The sequence below is a fragment of the Sipha flava genome, unplaced genomic scaffold (assembly GCF_003268045.1).
Source record: "Sipha flava isolate LNK unplaced genomic scaffold, YSA_version1 117_pilon_pilon, whole genome shotgun sequence".
Taxonomy (NCBI): domain Eukaryota; kingdom Metazoa; phylum Arthropoda; class Insecta; order Hemiptera; family Aphididae; genus Sipha; species Sipha flava.
Genome location: NW_020271741.1, coordinates 2432429 through 2447391, shown reverse-complemented (window position 1 = coordinate 2447391; position 14963 = coordinate 2432429). Strand labels below are relative to the sequence as shown.

Here is a 14963-nt window from a genome sequence, read left to right as displayed (position 1 = left end):
CATTATAAAGAGAAGAGCCTCTCATTATGTGAATAGACAAAAATTTTATAATATTTATAATTAATCAACAAGCATGTGGAATAATTTTATAAAATTATATATTTTTTTAATTTTAATATCTTTCAATATAAATAATACTTCAATAGTAATTATTTATAATATACATTTTTATTATTAACTATTACTAATCCTTATATATTATACATTAACAATCTATAAGTTATACATTTGTTTGCGAAAAAAAGATTTTCTGTCAAATAATGACAGAACTAACAATTTATGCACATATAAAACGATAAAATAAAAATCTCATCATCGATATTACTAATATAAATTTCTTTGGATTTACAATAATGATTTTAATAAAAAATTAATTTAAAATAATGAGTTAGGTAAATTATAGAAACAAATACTTTGACAGTTTGAAGTATTCAAGCATATATTAACTGTGAATGTTAGTTGGTGTTCTTAGAAGATCTAATACAATAATTTTGTAGATATGACCAATATTGGTATAGTTTACAGTTGTACTGTAAACCATAATACTCATACAAATCTAAAATAGCCAAATAATCTACTTTAGACTGTTATGACTACATATGACTATATCATAATTAAAAAGGTAAAAACTTCCAAGAAAAAAATGTTCATATGAGTGGAAACTTAATACAATCATACAAAAATAAATTTATGAATCATAAATGTGGTCGATCTTCAGAAACCAGAATAGTTAAATGTAGTTCGTATGTATGTCACATCTAAAAAATTAAATAATTATAAAATACATATTATTACTTCCGAATTTATGTCTTGTCTGTCGAACATAACGAAAGTCAGTCTTAGTAAACAATCACAACGATTTTATAATTTTAAATGGATACAAAAAGTTTGTTAACAACTTATAATATTAAGTACATATATTTATTTTTATTTATAATATAATTTTATAAGCTCAAGGTTATAAGTATGACTTATATAAACTCGAAGTAAGGTAAATAATGTATTATATAATTGCAAGCTAAAATAATATAATTAATGAAAAGCAAAATAGAAAATAAACTTTAAGCAATGCAAAATCATAACTATAATTTATTAAATAGTTTTATTTAATTTGAAAATAATGCAAATTAAAACTGGATCAATTCTTCACAGTAAAAAAAATTAATTATGATTGTTTTTTTTTATTTAATAGTCATAAGTTAATTAGAATTATTAATTTACAAAATTAAAATTTAGTTTTTGCTAGGTACCTACTATTTTATTTTATTTGCTTAAATATCAAATTGAAAATAAGTTCTATTTATACATGTACTTAAACGATAAATATCAATGTAGTATATTTATTTTGTCTTCTCATACAAATTATATTTGATATAAAATTAATCTATAGTTACTGTTTAGAAATTTGAAATGCATAAAAATTATTATAAGTTGTTTAAAAATAATATCATGTCATATTAACAAAAAAAATTTGTTTCATTTTAAATTTTTCTTTAGTATGTCTGTTTTATATTCGGTTAAATTATTTCTTAGAAATTTTAATTATTAATGAGAGTGCGTAGTGTTGATTTATTTATATATTATAATCAATAGTGGCGTAATTTCGGGGAGAGTTCCTGGTTCTCAACCCCTCTCCCTCATCAGAAGAAAAAAAAGTTTATAAGTCATAAATTAATTACTACAAAGGTAAGAAAACATTAATTTATATAATTTAGTTTCAAATAACTCTTAATTTATATTTATAATAATAATAGAATAATATAATTATTAATTCATACTTTATATGTATTTTTTGGAAAAATGTACACCCATCAAAAAAAATTTGAAAATACGGCATTGATAAATGATATTTTTAGTTTTGTTTGTTAACACTTGACAATTTAAATCGACAATTAATGATACACCTAAATATTTTTAAAAATTAATTTATATCAAACTTATATTGAGCTTGAATAAATTTGATTGAAGTTGGAGAAACCTAATACATGATGACAGTAGTCATTGTCATTGATAATGAGGAAAATCCTATCGCGATACCACCGATTTATTTATAAATTCTTTCAAGACGCATATGACTCATTGGATAAAAATGTTGGTGTTTGATAAGGAAAACCACCTTAACCCCGTTACAATTTTTTATTATGTATTTTCTTGTTTGTCATTCGACGAATTGTAGGTTACAAAAGGTACCTATTTGTTAATTTAATATTTTCCTTTTAATATCAATAATATTGTCAACAATATGTTGCAACATAATACCATAAATAAAGTGGATATTTATAAACTAAGTACACCATGATATAGGTGATTAAAATAGTTGGTTAATCTACTATCAGGTACCTAGTCTCTATTTAATTAATTATATTTCCAAATACTCGTAAATACAATGTTTTGTCGACAATTTTTATTTTTATTATTTATATTCAATGACATCTTGGAGTAATTTTTTATAGATATGCATTTTTTAATAACTATTTGCAACGTATAATGATTAGTTGATCCAATCGAATAATATCTGTTACAAATGTATTACAGTATAGCTATATCGAATTGTCCTTGTCTAGATACATTATTTATATATGAGAATTGTGCTGTGATATGGTCTTTAAAATTAAATAATACATGTAAATTATTTTAGTTGATAACTGGTTACTAAATTATATTTAGGTACGTGTAAAAAATACGTTTGATACGAAATTAACCTTTAAGCACTTCTATGAATAATAATCGGTTTGATTGTTTATGTGAGTAGAAAATACTAACCACCTACTTATCTGATCACCGAGTTGATCATTATGTGATGATTAGGTATTAGTTAGATATTAGGTACCAATTTCATTCATATTAGAAAGTTAATTAAATTGTGTCAATGCTAGAATCAGGTATTAGGGTTTTATTTAAAAAATAATTTCAAAGCTTACGAATTATAATCTATAGTAAATATATTAATCAAAATCAATACTCATAATTTTATGAATTAATTTCAGAATAATCTTGGACTCATTAAAATCAAGTGTATATTGAAATCATATCTTTTTACAGTTTAAAAATACTAAAATATAAGAAAATAGGTGGATAAATAGTGTATATAATTTACTCAATGTACTACAAATTATTTAAAGGGAAAACATATTTCAAAGAAGATAATTTTAAGAAGTAGTTTTATTAAAATAAATACCTATAATTATGCTAAAAGTATATAATTTGTTAGTTCTAAAAAATAATTATTTATTTATTTTTTTTTTTAACTAAAATAGTGATTGGTGATAGTATTCATAAAGGAATTACTTGTGTTCCTCATATTATATAGAATTGATTTATTTATAAAATATAAACTTAAAAATAAACGTATGTACAGAGACATTTAATAATTAGAGTCGAATTATATATGGTTAATTTTCATGTATAATTAGAAAATTATTACAACAATAGATCATAAAGTTATTACCATCAGATATTTTGACTATTAAATAATAAATAGTTATAGTTCTTTTGTTTTAGTATAAAAGTAGATAAGTACAATTTATATTTCTAATTATTAATTATTATTGTTCCGATTTGTCGAGTGACACCAGAGAGGGGTCTATGTTTCTTCAAGACTTTTGACGAAAATAATTTTTTATTATCATATTTCTTTACAATGTGATGATTGCTAATATGATTCATTTGCTAATACTATTTTTTTTCATAATAAGATATCAAAAATACAATTCTAATGAGAAAACTATCGCTAATACATTTTTATCGGCTATGTATTTGAAAAACACAGAGTGTTAGATGATAAAATTAAATATTCAAAAAGTTGTTGTTTGAATCCGGTTTCGAATTAAAAGTTCATTATCAGATATACATTATCATCATCAGAGTTATGAAGATGTAGCACTAAAAAAATTTAAATGTGCTGGTAAATATTCACTCAAAAATTTTATAATATACAGGTATTAAATATGTTAAAAAAACTAAAAATTTGTTCTAAACATAAAAAAGCTGATTGTTAAGCATACCGATTAAACGAACGAAAAGTACTGCAAAAACTAAACTGACTTAAAAAAAAATTAAAAATTAAATATAAATATTATATTTGCGTTTAAAACATGTGAATTATAATCCAATAACAGTTATCAAACCGGTTCGAAAATGAAATAAAAATTGAAAGTTTCCAATAAATATTTTAAAAAGTTCAAATATATAAAAATAATCAAATAAATTACGTAATAAAATATGTAAAAACGTGGATTTGAAATGCTGTAAATAAATTAGCAGAACTATGAAACACATTTCTGTGAGTTTAGCTCTTACAAGTTCACAGCCTTAGTCGTTACTACATCGGAGTAGAACTCTTAAAATTATATAGTAGTCTTTCCGAGATGACCGTTATTCACTGAACGTGAAATAATCAACGTTACCGATAATGTAGAAAAAACGTCACCATTGGTGTACCTATTTTAAGTACGTAAATGAAATGCGCGCTCAACACTGTACACCTGTGAGACCACAGTTCCAAACGTATTACACAAACGATAGTTACGTGTCCATTGTTCGAAACGATTAGTGAAATATTTGCGGCGAAACGTGTTTATCTCTCTCTCTCTGAGAATCGGCAAATCCAAAACACGGTTTTTTCGCTCGACAATAATAAACTGTGCGTGTGGTGGGTGCAATGGCGGAACTAAGGGGTGGAAAACGGGGGTTCAGAATTATAATTTTTATAATTTTTATAATTATTAAAAACTAATTTGATATTTTTAACTTTGTTAAATTCTGTTATTCGGTTAAAACTCAACAAGTATGATTGTATATTAATTATTTGAAAAAAATTGTCGAGAAGAGAATTTCATTATTGATCCAAGATAGAGCATAATCTTCCCCGGGCGCAAAAATTCCTAGTTCCACCTCTGGGTGGGTGAGGGGGTACGTTCACGGATGTTCGTTACTTTTAAGCGTAACCGGGCGCGGACGCCGGCAGGCGGTGACCGAAAAAACAGCGATCCGAAGGTGGTGAACGCGACTAAAAACCGATTCTTCAACACGTGTGGGCTTCGTTTCACGCGTGACGCGTAATTATGATAATCGTGTGGATCCTACAAGGTCTATGTGTTTGGCAATAACGCTTTCTGCGCGTGACGTCACGGTCGGCAGTGCGGCGAAACGCGGTCGCGTTCAAACGCTTTTGGGCCGTCGTTGACGGCGGACGAGTAGGTGACACTTACGTCTCGCGGGTTTCTGGTGTCGTCCGCGACGGTGGACGTCCCGCTGCAGCAGGATCTGGTGCTGGCGAGCGACCGCTGCGAGTATCCGTCGGTGGCGGACGGCGGTGAATAGTTCCGGATCTGGGGTTGCGTCCCGCGGGCGGCTACGACGGCGACGGTCGAGAACAACAGCGAGCCGCAACATACGACGAACATTGCTGCGACGAACATGGCGCGCGTGGTTCGTGGTGTTGCGTCGTCGAAAGCGTGTGCGGTCGGTATCGTGTCCGTCCTGTCACTGGGACGGCGTCGTGTGACGGCAGCGGCGGCGAAGTAGTATTGCCCACCACCATCCGACCGTGCGAGACGTGTGTTGCATAGTTACGCGCAGGTAAACGCGCGCGCCGTGCAGTACCTCCGACGTTCGTGACTCATCGCGTGCACAAACCCACTTGCCTCCCGTTAAATAACAACAACAACTATAGCACAATTAATGACAACAACACCGTAACACAATGCCGTCGTCGTGATCGTGCGCAAGTGCAATACCCGCGTGCGCATTCCTCCGTCCGATCTGCGTATCCCTCGCGCGAATGGTTATCGAACTACCCTCCCCCTGTCCGGCCGTTCATCTCGTCCCTCGACACCCACCCGACTCCTCTCGCGGGACTCGCCGAACTCACGTTCACTCGACATCCGTCGCGACATTCGACTGCACCCGATGACTCACCCCCGGGGCACGCTCCGCGGCATCCGTAATAGCGCTCTTGCGTCGCGTCGCATCTACCTGCACCCGTCGGACGCATGAATCCGCTTGTTAGTAATAGCCTCTCACCGATTCCGTGTAACGCGTTGTTATGAAATGCCCATGGAAAAGCGGTAAAGAATCGCATACCTCGCGCGCGTCGTCACACGCACGCAATCACTTGTCCGCCTTCCTCCGCAGTGTTTCACGTGTTATTCCACCTTTTTAACGTTTCCGTCTAAAATTCCTCCTACGTCTATGGAATTAGTACGGAGCCCATTTGGTTTTTGTTTCTTTGTTTTTACGCACCTACCGCAATCTCAGGGAATGTGCATTTGTTTTATGTCTTGTAACTTTATGTGTTTTTATTGTTCAACCATTGGGAAACGTCAACTGTGGTATACAGCCGGATTTTAAGTCATAACGTTCGTTGATGATGACGAAGGACCGACGAAAAATAATACGACTAAAAATTTGCTGTAGTTTTAACGTATACGACTGTGAATTGCGTTTATTTTAACCACGGTAGAGATTCCTATTGTGTTGATAACTTAAATTTAAGAGAGAAACTTCCTGTTCAATAAAACTCCATATTGTATATTTTTCTATGAATCTATTATATCTTCTTGAGACTATCTATCTTCGATAGAACAAGAATCCTCTATGTACACATACGTATCGCAAATATCATGAAATACGATATTGCCATATTGTATACTTATTATATATACATGTTTCGTATCATAAGATTTATTTCTTTTTTAAAAATGTTTTCCAATGGATAACTAAGAAGCATATAATTATATATTTTATTGAAATTATAGAAATATATTTAACCATCCTTCTTAAAAATTGGTTCATGTTTGAAGTTTTAAAAACCACATTATCTGTATATAAAATATTAGGAATGGTATTTTGTTGGTTTATAACATTTTTTAAATAATTCAGAAAAAAAAAAAAATACATTCTTACCATATACATCATACGTATAAACATAGTTTATTACTACATCGAAATATTTCTTTGTGCGACAAAAAAAAATTTCTAGTCAGCTGAGGAACTCAGAGTTATAAGATAATATTTAAGTTTTGGATTGTTTGAAGTTCTACAGAATGTACAATTAAACTTAGATGATATACTCAATAAATTTAAATATTATCAATTTTATAGGTTATTGATTCGATAAATTATAATACAATAATAATAATAATAATAATAATAATACAATTATAATACAATGATGGGTTAATCGGGAATCCTTTCGATTTTCTACCTTTTATTACTAACCCCTATTTTATGGGGATGATACATGATTGTGCAGTTCTACAATTTTTTTAACAGGTTTGTGCATACCTATATTGAAAAAAATTATTCAAACGTATTTTTGACGTACTAAAGTTAGTTCATTTTTACTCACAATTTATTCCGATTTACAAAAGTAGTTTATGTATCCATATATTATACGGTATGATCATGATAATTCCAATATTTTATTAAAACCAAAACAAATATTACTATTAAATAAAACAGCATACCTGTTATCTACAGTTTAGTGAATAAATATAATAATTTATATAATATTAATCATTATATTGCGACGTCTGGGTTCCTCTCGCAGATTCCGAGCGTTGTATGATGGATCCGTAGAGGGAGGGTTACCAACCTAGACAATTCGTCGGAGTTCATAGGATTTTTAAAAGAAAACGTAATGAAGAAAAGAAAAAGTAGAAAATTAGTTTTTTTTTATTACTTTGGTGCCGAGAAAGCTTCCGGGCGTAAAACTCGGACAAAAAAAGAAAACAAGACATATTAACCAATACAGTAATAAAAAATATTTTATGACATTGGTGTACAACACCGTGCAACAGCACCTCTTATACATAAATAATTCAAATAACAAAATACTCGTCCATAGGACACATATCAATGGAAAAAGGAAAAATAAATACAAGAAGATATTATGTATACCGGCCAGGGGCGTATTTAGTATTACCATTGACCGTATTTTATGGTTAGATTAGGTTAGGTTATGGTTAGGTTTCAGCAAATTGTAAACTTATTTACAGTATAATTTAAATAAACGTTGTATACAACTTGTAGATTTTACATATACTGTCTTAATTTAATCATTTATATAAATACATGGTATTTATTAATGTAATACGGGGGGAGGACAGAGCCCCCCAATTACCATGAGTTAATTAAATTTTAAATCACCCCCGTTAAATGAATCCTGGATACGCCACTGATACCGGCTAAGGTTTATTTATATATATATATTCATTATTTTAATTTTTATATATCACTTCATCACGGTCACATTTGACACATTCCCTTCGGGATCACCATCCGGAGATGTAGTTGTGTGAATGCTACTCTATGTTGATGATGAGCTTCAAGAATAAATTATAAAAAAAATAAAAAACATGAAGAATTTAGACACCGTCGATCATCTGTGTCCGAGAGCTTTCAGTCGAGTGGTCCATAAAGGAAAACATAAAATATTGTTGGCCGGCATACTTTAATTAGTGGTTATCGCACTACTTCTGATGGGAACGGAAAAACATTGGGCACTGGTCAAACGATCACCAACAGCATGTGGATACCGCGAACCGGTTTAGGCGCACAGCCAAAATTTTGGCAAAACGAGATCGTCACAATATGCATAGATATACGGTTAATATTAAAAAATGTACAAAATTAAATATAAAATGAATATTCAATAGATAACAACGAGCGTAAAACTAAAAAATATTACACAAAACGTTTATCCTGTTAAACATCAATAATAATGAAAGATTACACTTTTTTGTATAATTCTGATGAATAATTGAATAATCAACAAATATTTAATACTTGAACAGAAATAGGTGGATTTCTTTTTTCTGTAATTATTTTTGTAGGTTAAATTGTATCATACAATAACAACAGATAGATTTAATGATTTGATCAAGTAGTTAGTAGGTAATTACTACTACTTGTTTTCTAAAATACATATTTCAAACAAATATCCTACTTATTTTTTTTCATATGAAAATATTAAACCATAGTTAGGAATTCTATTACATCAGAAATTATAATATTTCTATATGATAGCTTTACTGTTGTATGACGTTATAAAATTATCGTTATAGATTGTGATGATAGGTTGACCGTATTAAATTAATATATAATTTGTTTTTGTTTTTGTTCTTAGGTGTAGGTAGATCATGCATTTTACTGTTATTGATTCAAAAAGTTTTTTGGCGTTTTCTCGTAGCCCCCTTTCGCCTATAACTTCTTTCCATTCGATGCTTTTAGAACAAAATTGAAGCTGAGATATTAAAATAAAATATTACCAGGAAAAAATATTATTCTTATGTAAGTATCTACTCAATATTGTATGTCCAATTTTTGTATACGTTTGTTTCACCGTTGTATTTTAGAAATTTAGTTTACCTATGTAGTCACAACTTTAAATCGTATTTATAAGATATATGATTGTTTTAGTACAATATCGAATATTATCAAGATAAATTTTTATTTTAGAAATATAATTTATAATTTTACTATCGCCGTAATTGTTGAAGCGTTTTTACGTCTTCGCTGATAAGTACAACTCGAAAAATGAGAGGCATTTTTCACTCGATTAAGCCGCAGGATCAATAAACATATCACAATCAGATTATATAAGTTACGAATTACAATAAATGTTCTTAGGTTACCTACTATTTCGTGCCCATGAATTTTTGGGGATCAATGTATGTACATTCAAAATTAAAACATCGACGAACAATATTTGTGTTTGTTAATATCTCATGTGCAGAAAAATGTACGCATGAAAGTCCTTTCACATAATGGTGCAGCGTGCATAGCATATAAGTTAGGTTATATAGGTGTAATATTTCCAGTACTGGCAAGATAATACGATTTACACATACGTAATTTAGAATTTAAAAAATATTCGTTTTTAATCACTACCAGAAAATATCTGAAAAATTATGAGTCTTTTAAATTTTTAATTCTTGTATCTTAAATGTTATCATCATATGACTAATGACTTTTGTATTCAAGCGTGAATACAAAAGGGGGATATGAGGACTGAAGTCCCCCTTCTTAGACATTAGGTAGAATCATATCTGAAGTAGGTACTTGAAATATTTAAAAGTTTAGACGTAAGAAAGACTACATACAAATCAACATGCGCAACGAATTATGACAATAACTCAATTTCCTAGACCCCCTATTTTTTAATTTCTAGATCCGCGCCTGTGTGTTCTTGTAATATATTTAATGAATTAATATCAATATAATTATGGAATTAGGATGGAAAAGTGTCGATGAGCTGTTAGAACATGGGGCCAACATAACAAAAATTTTTTTCATAATTTTACCATCATTAATTATGTCCTTATATACTTGTGCTAACCTAAAAAATATTTAAGCTTATAGCTGGATAGCCGATACAGAATATTGATAATACAAAATTAAGTGTTAAGGTTATCCCCTTCGATAACAATTATTAGGATCATAACACTATTTAGCCCATTAAATATATTGTATCAATAAAATTATGTATATGGAAATCTCCAAATTGAGTCAATAACTATAAGAAAATAAATAAATATGCATAGTGTTTTGAGTTGTATTTTGTATTTGTTGAAATACTCAATACAAGTTGTATCAATTTATACATTTTTAAATTAATTAAATAAAGATCCATAAACTAATTAACTAAGTTAATTGTAAAAGTCTGGGTTGTGAAATTTTGTAACTTATTTTGTGATTTTATTTTGTGTCCATCAAAGAAAAGTATTATTATCCTATAATATACTAATAACTTGTCTGAATAAAACCATTTTACCATATTAAAATTATAGAAATTATTCGTCGTGAACTGGGTACAAGATATAAACTTAGATGAATTCAATATTTCTTTTATTTATAGGTGGATTTAAATGATCAAATTCATTTGTTACTTATACTACACGTATTAAGATGAATATTATGATAACTGTTTTCCATTCTAAATATATTAATAAATTAAATTAATAAATATTTAATTCAATATAATTAAATTTATTAATGTATAAAACTGTTAACTAAAAAACATACGTCATTAAAAAATTTTAAAATAAAAAATTAATTTTGTTAATGTTTGTAATTATATTATTTGAAAAATGAACAATTGCATCTGAAGATTAGTAAAAAAAAAAATCAAACTAAGCATGGTTTCACCAGTTTATAGTCATATGTGCTTATTGTGAGGCAGTCAAGGTTACTGTCATAGTATGAGCCACCACACTTAGAGCATGTAATTAATAATAATATACTAATATATTTCTAAATTATATAAATGCAAAATGTAGTTACATTTTTGAAAACTGAAACTACTTATTCGAAAATATATTGTATTATAATACATACAATTCTTAAAATATTGTACATCAGTTAATTTAACAGTCAAATTATATACTTTAAATGATGAACGCCCAAAATAGTACATTCAGGCAACATATATATCAAGAAGGCTTGTATGTCATATAGTAAAAACTATTTAGGTAATACAAAAAAATTATAACTTATATACAATTATATTGAAACTAATAGTTATAGTTAGTGTTACACATTATCTAGATGATTTATCTAGATAAAAACATTAATATTTTTATCTTATCTAGAATATAATAATTTGAAGTATCTTTTTATCCACCTTTTTAAATAAAATGGTTATCTAAGATAAATTATCTAGATAACTTTGAAAAAAATAATTTTTTTTTGTGGGAAGTGAAACGAGGAATAATAAACACTTAGTATTACCGTATGTACGTTTTAAATTATAAATTTACAAATTCTATAAACGAAGATATTTTATAATTATTTATACAGAAAACAAGAATGAACGTATTTCAAATAATACCACTAAATTTTATAACGATTAACTTTTGTTTTCTTATAATTGACGAATGGGTGATACCTGCTGCCCAATGCTTACGCCCGGAATTAGATATACGTATACCTAATAGCTAATATTGTACTCGTATGATAATAATATAGACAATAAATGTATTACCACATGGACATAAAACGTCAATTTTTAGCTGGAACGTTTCATAAATAACAATGTATAAACTTAGATTAAAGCAATAAATAATAATAAAACCAACCAGTAACCACTGAATAATATTATATAGTACAAGTGTATATAGATCTTAAATCGTGTTAGTGAATACTGAAAATAGCAACAAGGTAACAATAATCGCTTATTAGTTATTGATAAATACGTACGGTTAAATAAAATAAATATACCGATTTATATGGTATAGTTTTAAAATTATGATATATTTAATCAAATCAATCAACTCGTAGATATATAATAAAATTTAGTAAACGTACTTATATAAATTATATAATTAAAGTCTAAGATTAAATATATTTTTATAATTTATTTTATTCTATTACCTCTAAAAAATAACTGACAAACGTGTCAAGATTTTGAAAATAAAATTAGCAATAACTATAATAATTATAATATATTTGTTAATAATTTATTATACTTGATAATTATTTATCTTTAAAATTATTTATACATACAATTTTGGATCTATAGTCAGACCTAATTCCCCTATGGTTAAGATTTTACCTCCAAAATCAATAACTTCTCTCGCAGACTAAATAGGTGATCAGCGTCATGGTTGCATTGTCACATTTGCGCTGAAAAAATACTTTAATTTTATATTATAGATTTCAACGCCCGACATTAACCACGGTTACATGATTCTGAAACTTAAATATTGTAAAACAATTGCAGTAAATTGAAACTATAACGAACAAGATATTATTTTATAATTATTAGGAATTGATATTAATCTGTGAAATTATAAATTTAAAATTGTAAGTTTTTAAAATTAAAAAAAAAAATAGGTACTGACAATTTTGATAAATTATAACTACATACAAAATAGTTTTAATGTAAATTCGTCTATATCATCAGTCCCCCTCTCCATCTTAAGATATTCAATAATGTTGAAGTGAGAACAAGGGCAGCTTTCTGTACACGTACAAATTCAACCTAAATATATGGCAACTACAATTTAATCATTTTAGAATAATTTCTAAACTTTAAGTTATATATATTTAGGCATACTTATTTTATGGTAATTGAATCTTAATTGAAAAGAGTACTTTTACGTTATAAAATAATAGTAAATTTAATAAATATACAAATAACATATACATATGTACTTTGTTATATTTTCGCACACAATATTGAAAAATAGTTTAATAAAGAAATTGTTTTAAAATTAGGGTGCATGTTAAATAATTAAATTTACAACAGATTTTAGTATTTCATCAGTCAGTTTTTGGTATTATTCAAATAAATTATTATAAATAACATTTAAATAATTATTTTATACATTTAAATTGAATTGTTATGTTATTTTTTAGCGTGATGCCACTCTGGTATCACTGTTAAAAGTAAGTAATCTATGTCCTATGTTACTTATTTTATTAATGAAAACATTTATTATCATTTTCGTTTAATATAAACAATTAATATAATAATATATTTATATTTACTTTTATTTGTATATATATAAGTAAATCAATGAACACTAGAGTTGTTTTTTTGGGGTAAAAAACAATTGCGTAAAATTTTACCTGATTTTTAACGCATTGTTTTTAAACATTTGATCAGGAATTTTTTACATAAAAAAATATCATTAGGTCCTAATTCATTGAAATTCTATATTTTTTTTGTGCTCTTAAATAGTACTTTCCAAGTTTATGATTTATTTGGTGTAACAGATATACTTTTTAAGTTCAAAAGTGAACCATATTTTGTTGCACCTTTCGATATTTTTAAATATTTATCATGCATTTTATTAAATTTAATGATTTTTGTACATTATACGATTTTATGATTTACACTTCACTTATTTTTAATTTTACATTTAATGATAATTTATTGTATTTGTTTTTTTGATATTAAGTTGAATTAGTATCAGTCAAATTTCTCAAATTTCAGTTTTTTTTGCTGTAACAAATGTTTAGGTTATGTTGTGAATTATTAAAGGAATAGTGTTTTCTAAATTCAATTTAAAAAATTAGATTTACCATACAGTCAGATTTTTTTTTTTATATATATATATATATGTTTTCCTTAAAATATATTTATTTTTAAAGTTTTTATTAGTGAATATTTTAAGATTTTTAAAAGCATACAAGGATATTAAATAATAATTTTTGTGTTCGGTATCCCTCGGATTACAGAATTAATTTAAGCAGTATTAATACTATACAACAAATTTAAATTTAAATTAACCAAACCAAGAAATGTTTTAGTATTTGGATTGGGGTATTTTGGATTATACAGTAGCTTAATTTGGGGAGGGCAGTCTAGAGTTAAACTATTCCAAAGTCAACACAACATCAAAATTTAAATATATCTTTTATAAAGCTATTGACATGTTGAAAATCAAAGAAATGAGACATGTAATATGCAGGTACATATTTACAAAGTAGAAATCATTTTTTTTGGTCTAGTTTGGCATCTTCCTCACTTCACGTTAATCGGTACTTTGGTAAAATGAGCCACCGAGTCGGCAATTTAATAAAAACATGTCGACTGAACATCTATAGAGAAAAATTAAATTACGACACTGCATTTATACTTGAGTGAAATAATATACAATATTTGTAATTTGCCTTGTAAAATTCAAACTTATCGAAAAACAATATTTTGATTTTTATCCTATTGTGATTTATGTGATAACTATTGAATTAATTAGATAAAAGGTATTTATTAATAAATAAAATTACCATATTCTGATAATTTTCCATTACAAAACAATTACTGAATATAAACTCTAGAATAATTATAATAGATAATTATAGTAATGTTGTTTTTATTACAATTTTAATAGTTTTAAATAACGATAGCATTTGGAAATTACTATAGTGCAAAAAAAAAATAATGACGATTTATGTGTTATGCCAAATGTGCATTCATGGTAAACGATTCCCAAAAGTAATTTGTATTCAAATAA

The 14963-nt window shown here is 27.7% G+C and overlaps 1 protein-coding gene across 1 annotated transcript in view; it reads right to left on the bottom strand.

Annotated features, from left to right (window-relative positions):
• The window catches only part of LOC112693736 (vascular endothelial growth factor C-like), an 11055-nt gene extending 5208 nt beyond the window's left edge, over window positions 1-5847 (bottom strand). The window contains exon 1 of the mRNA XM_025568931.1: window positions 5211-5847. Coding sequence (XP_025424716.1) covers window positions 5211-5420 — 210 coding nt within the window. The 5' untranslated portion in view covers window positions 5421-5847. The remainder of the gene's footprint in view (window positions 1-5210) is intronic.
• Between the last annotated feature and the right edge of the window lie 9116 nt (window positions 5848-14963).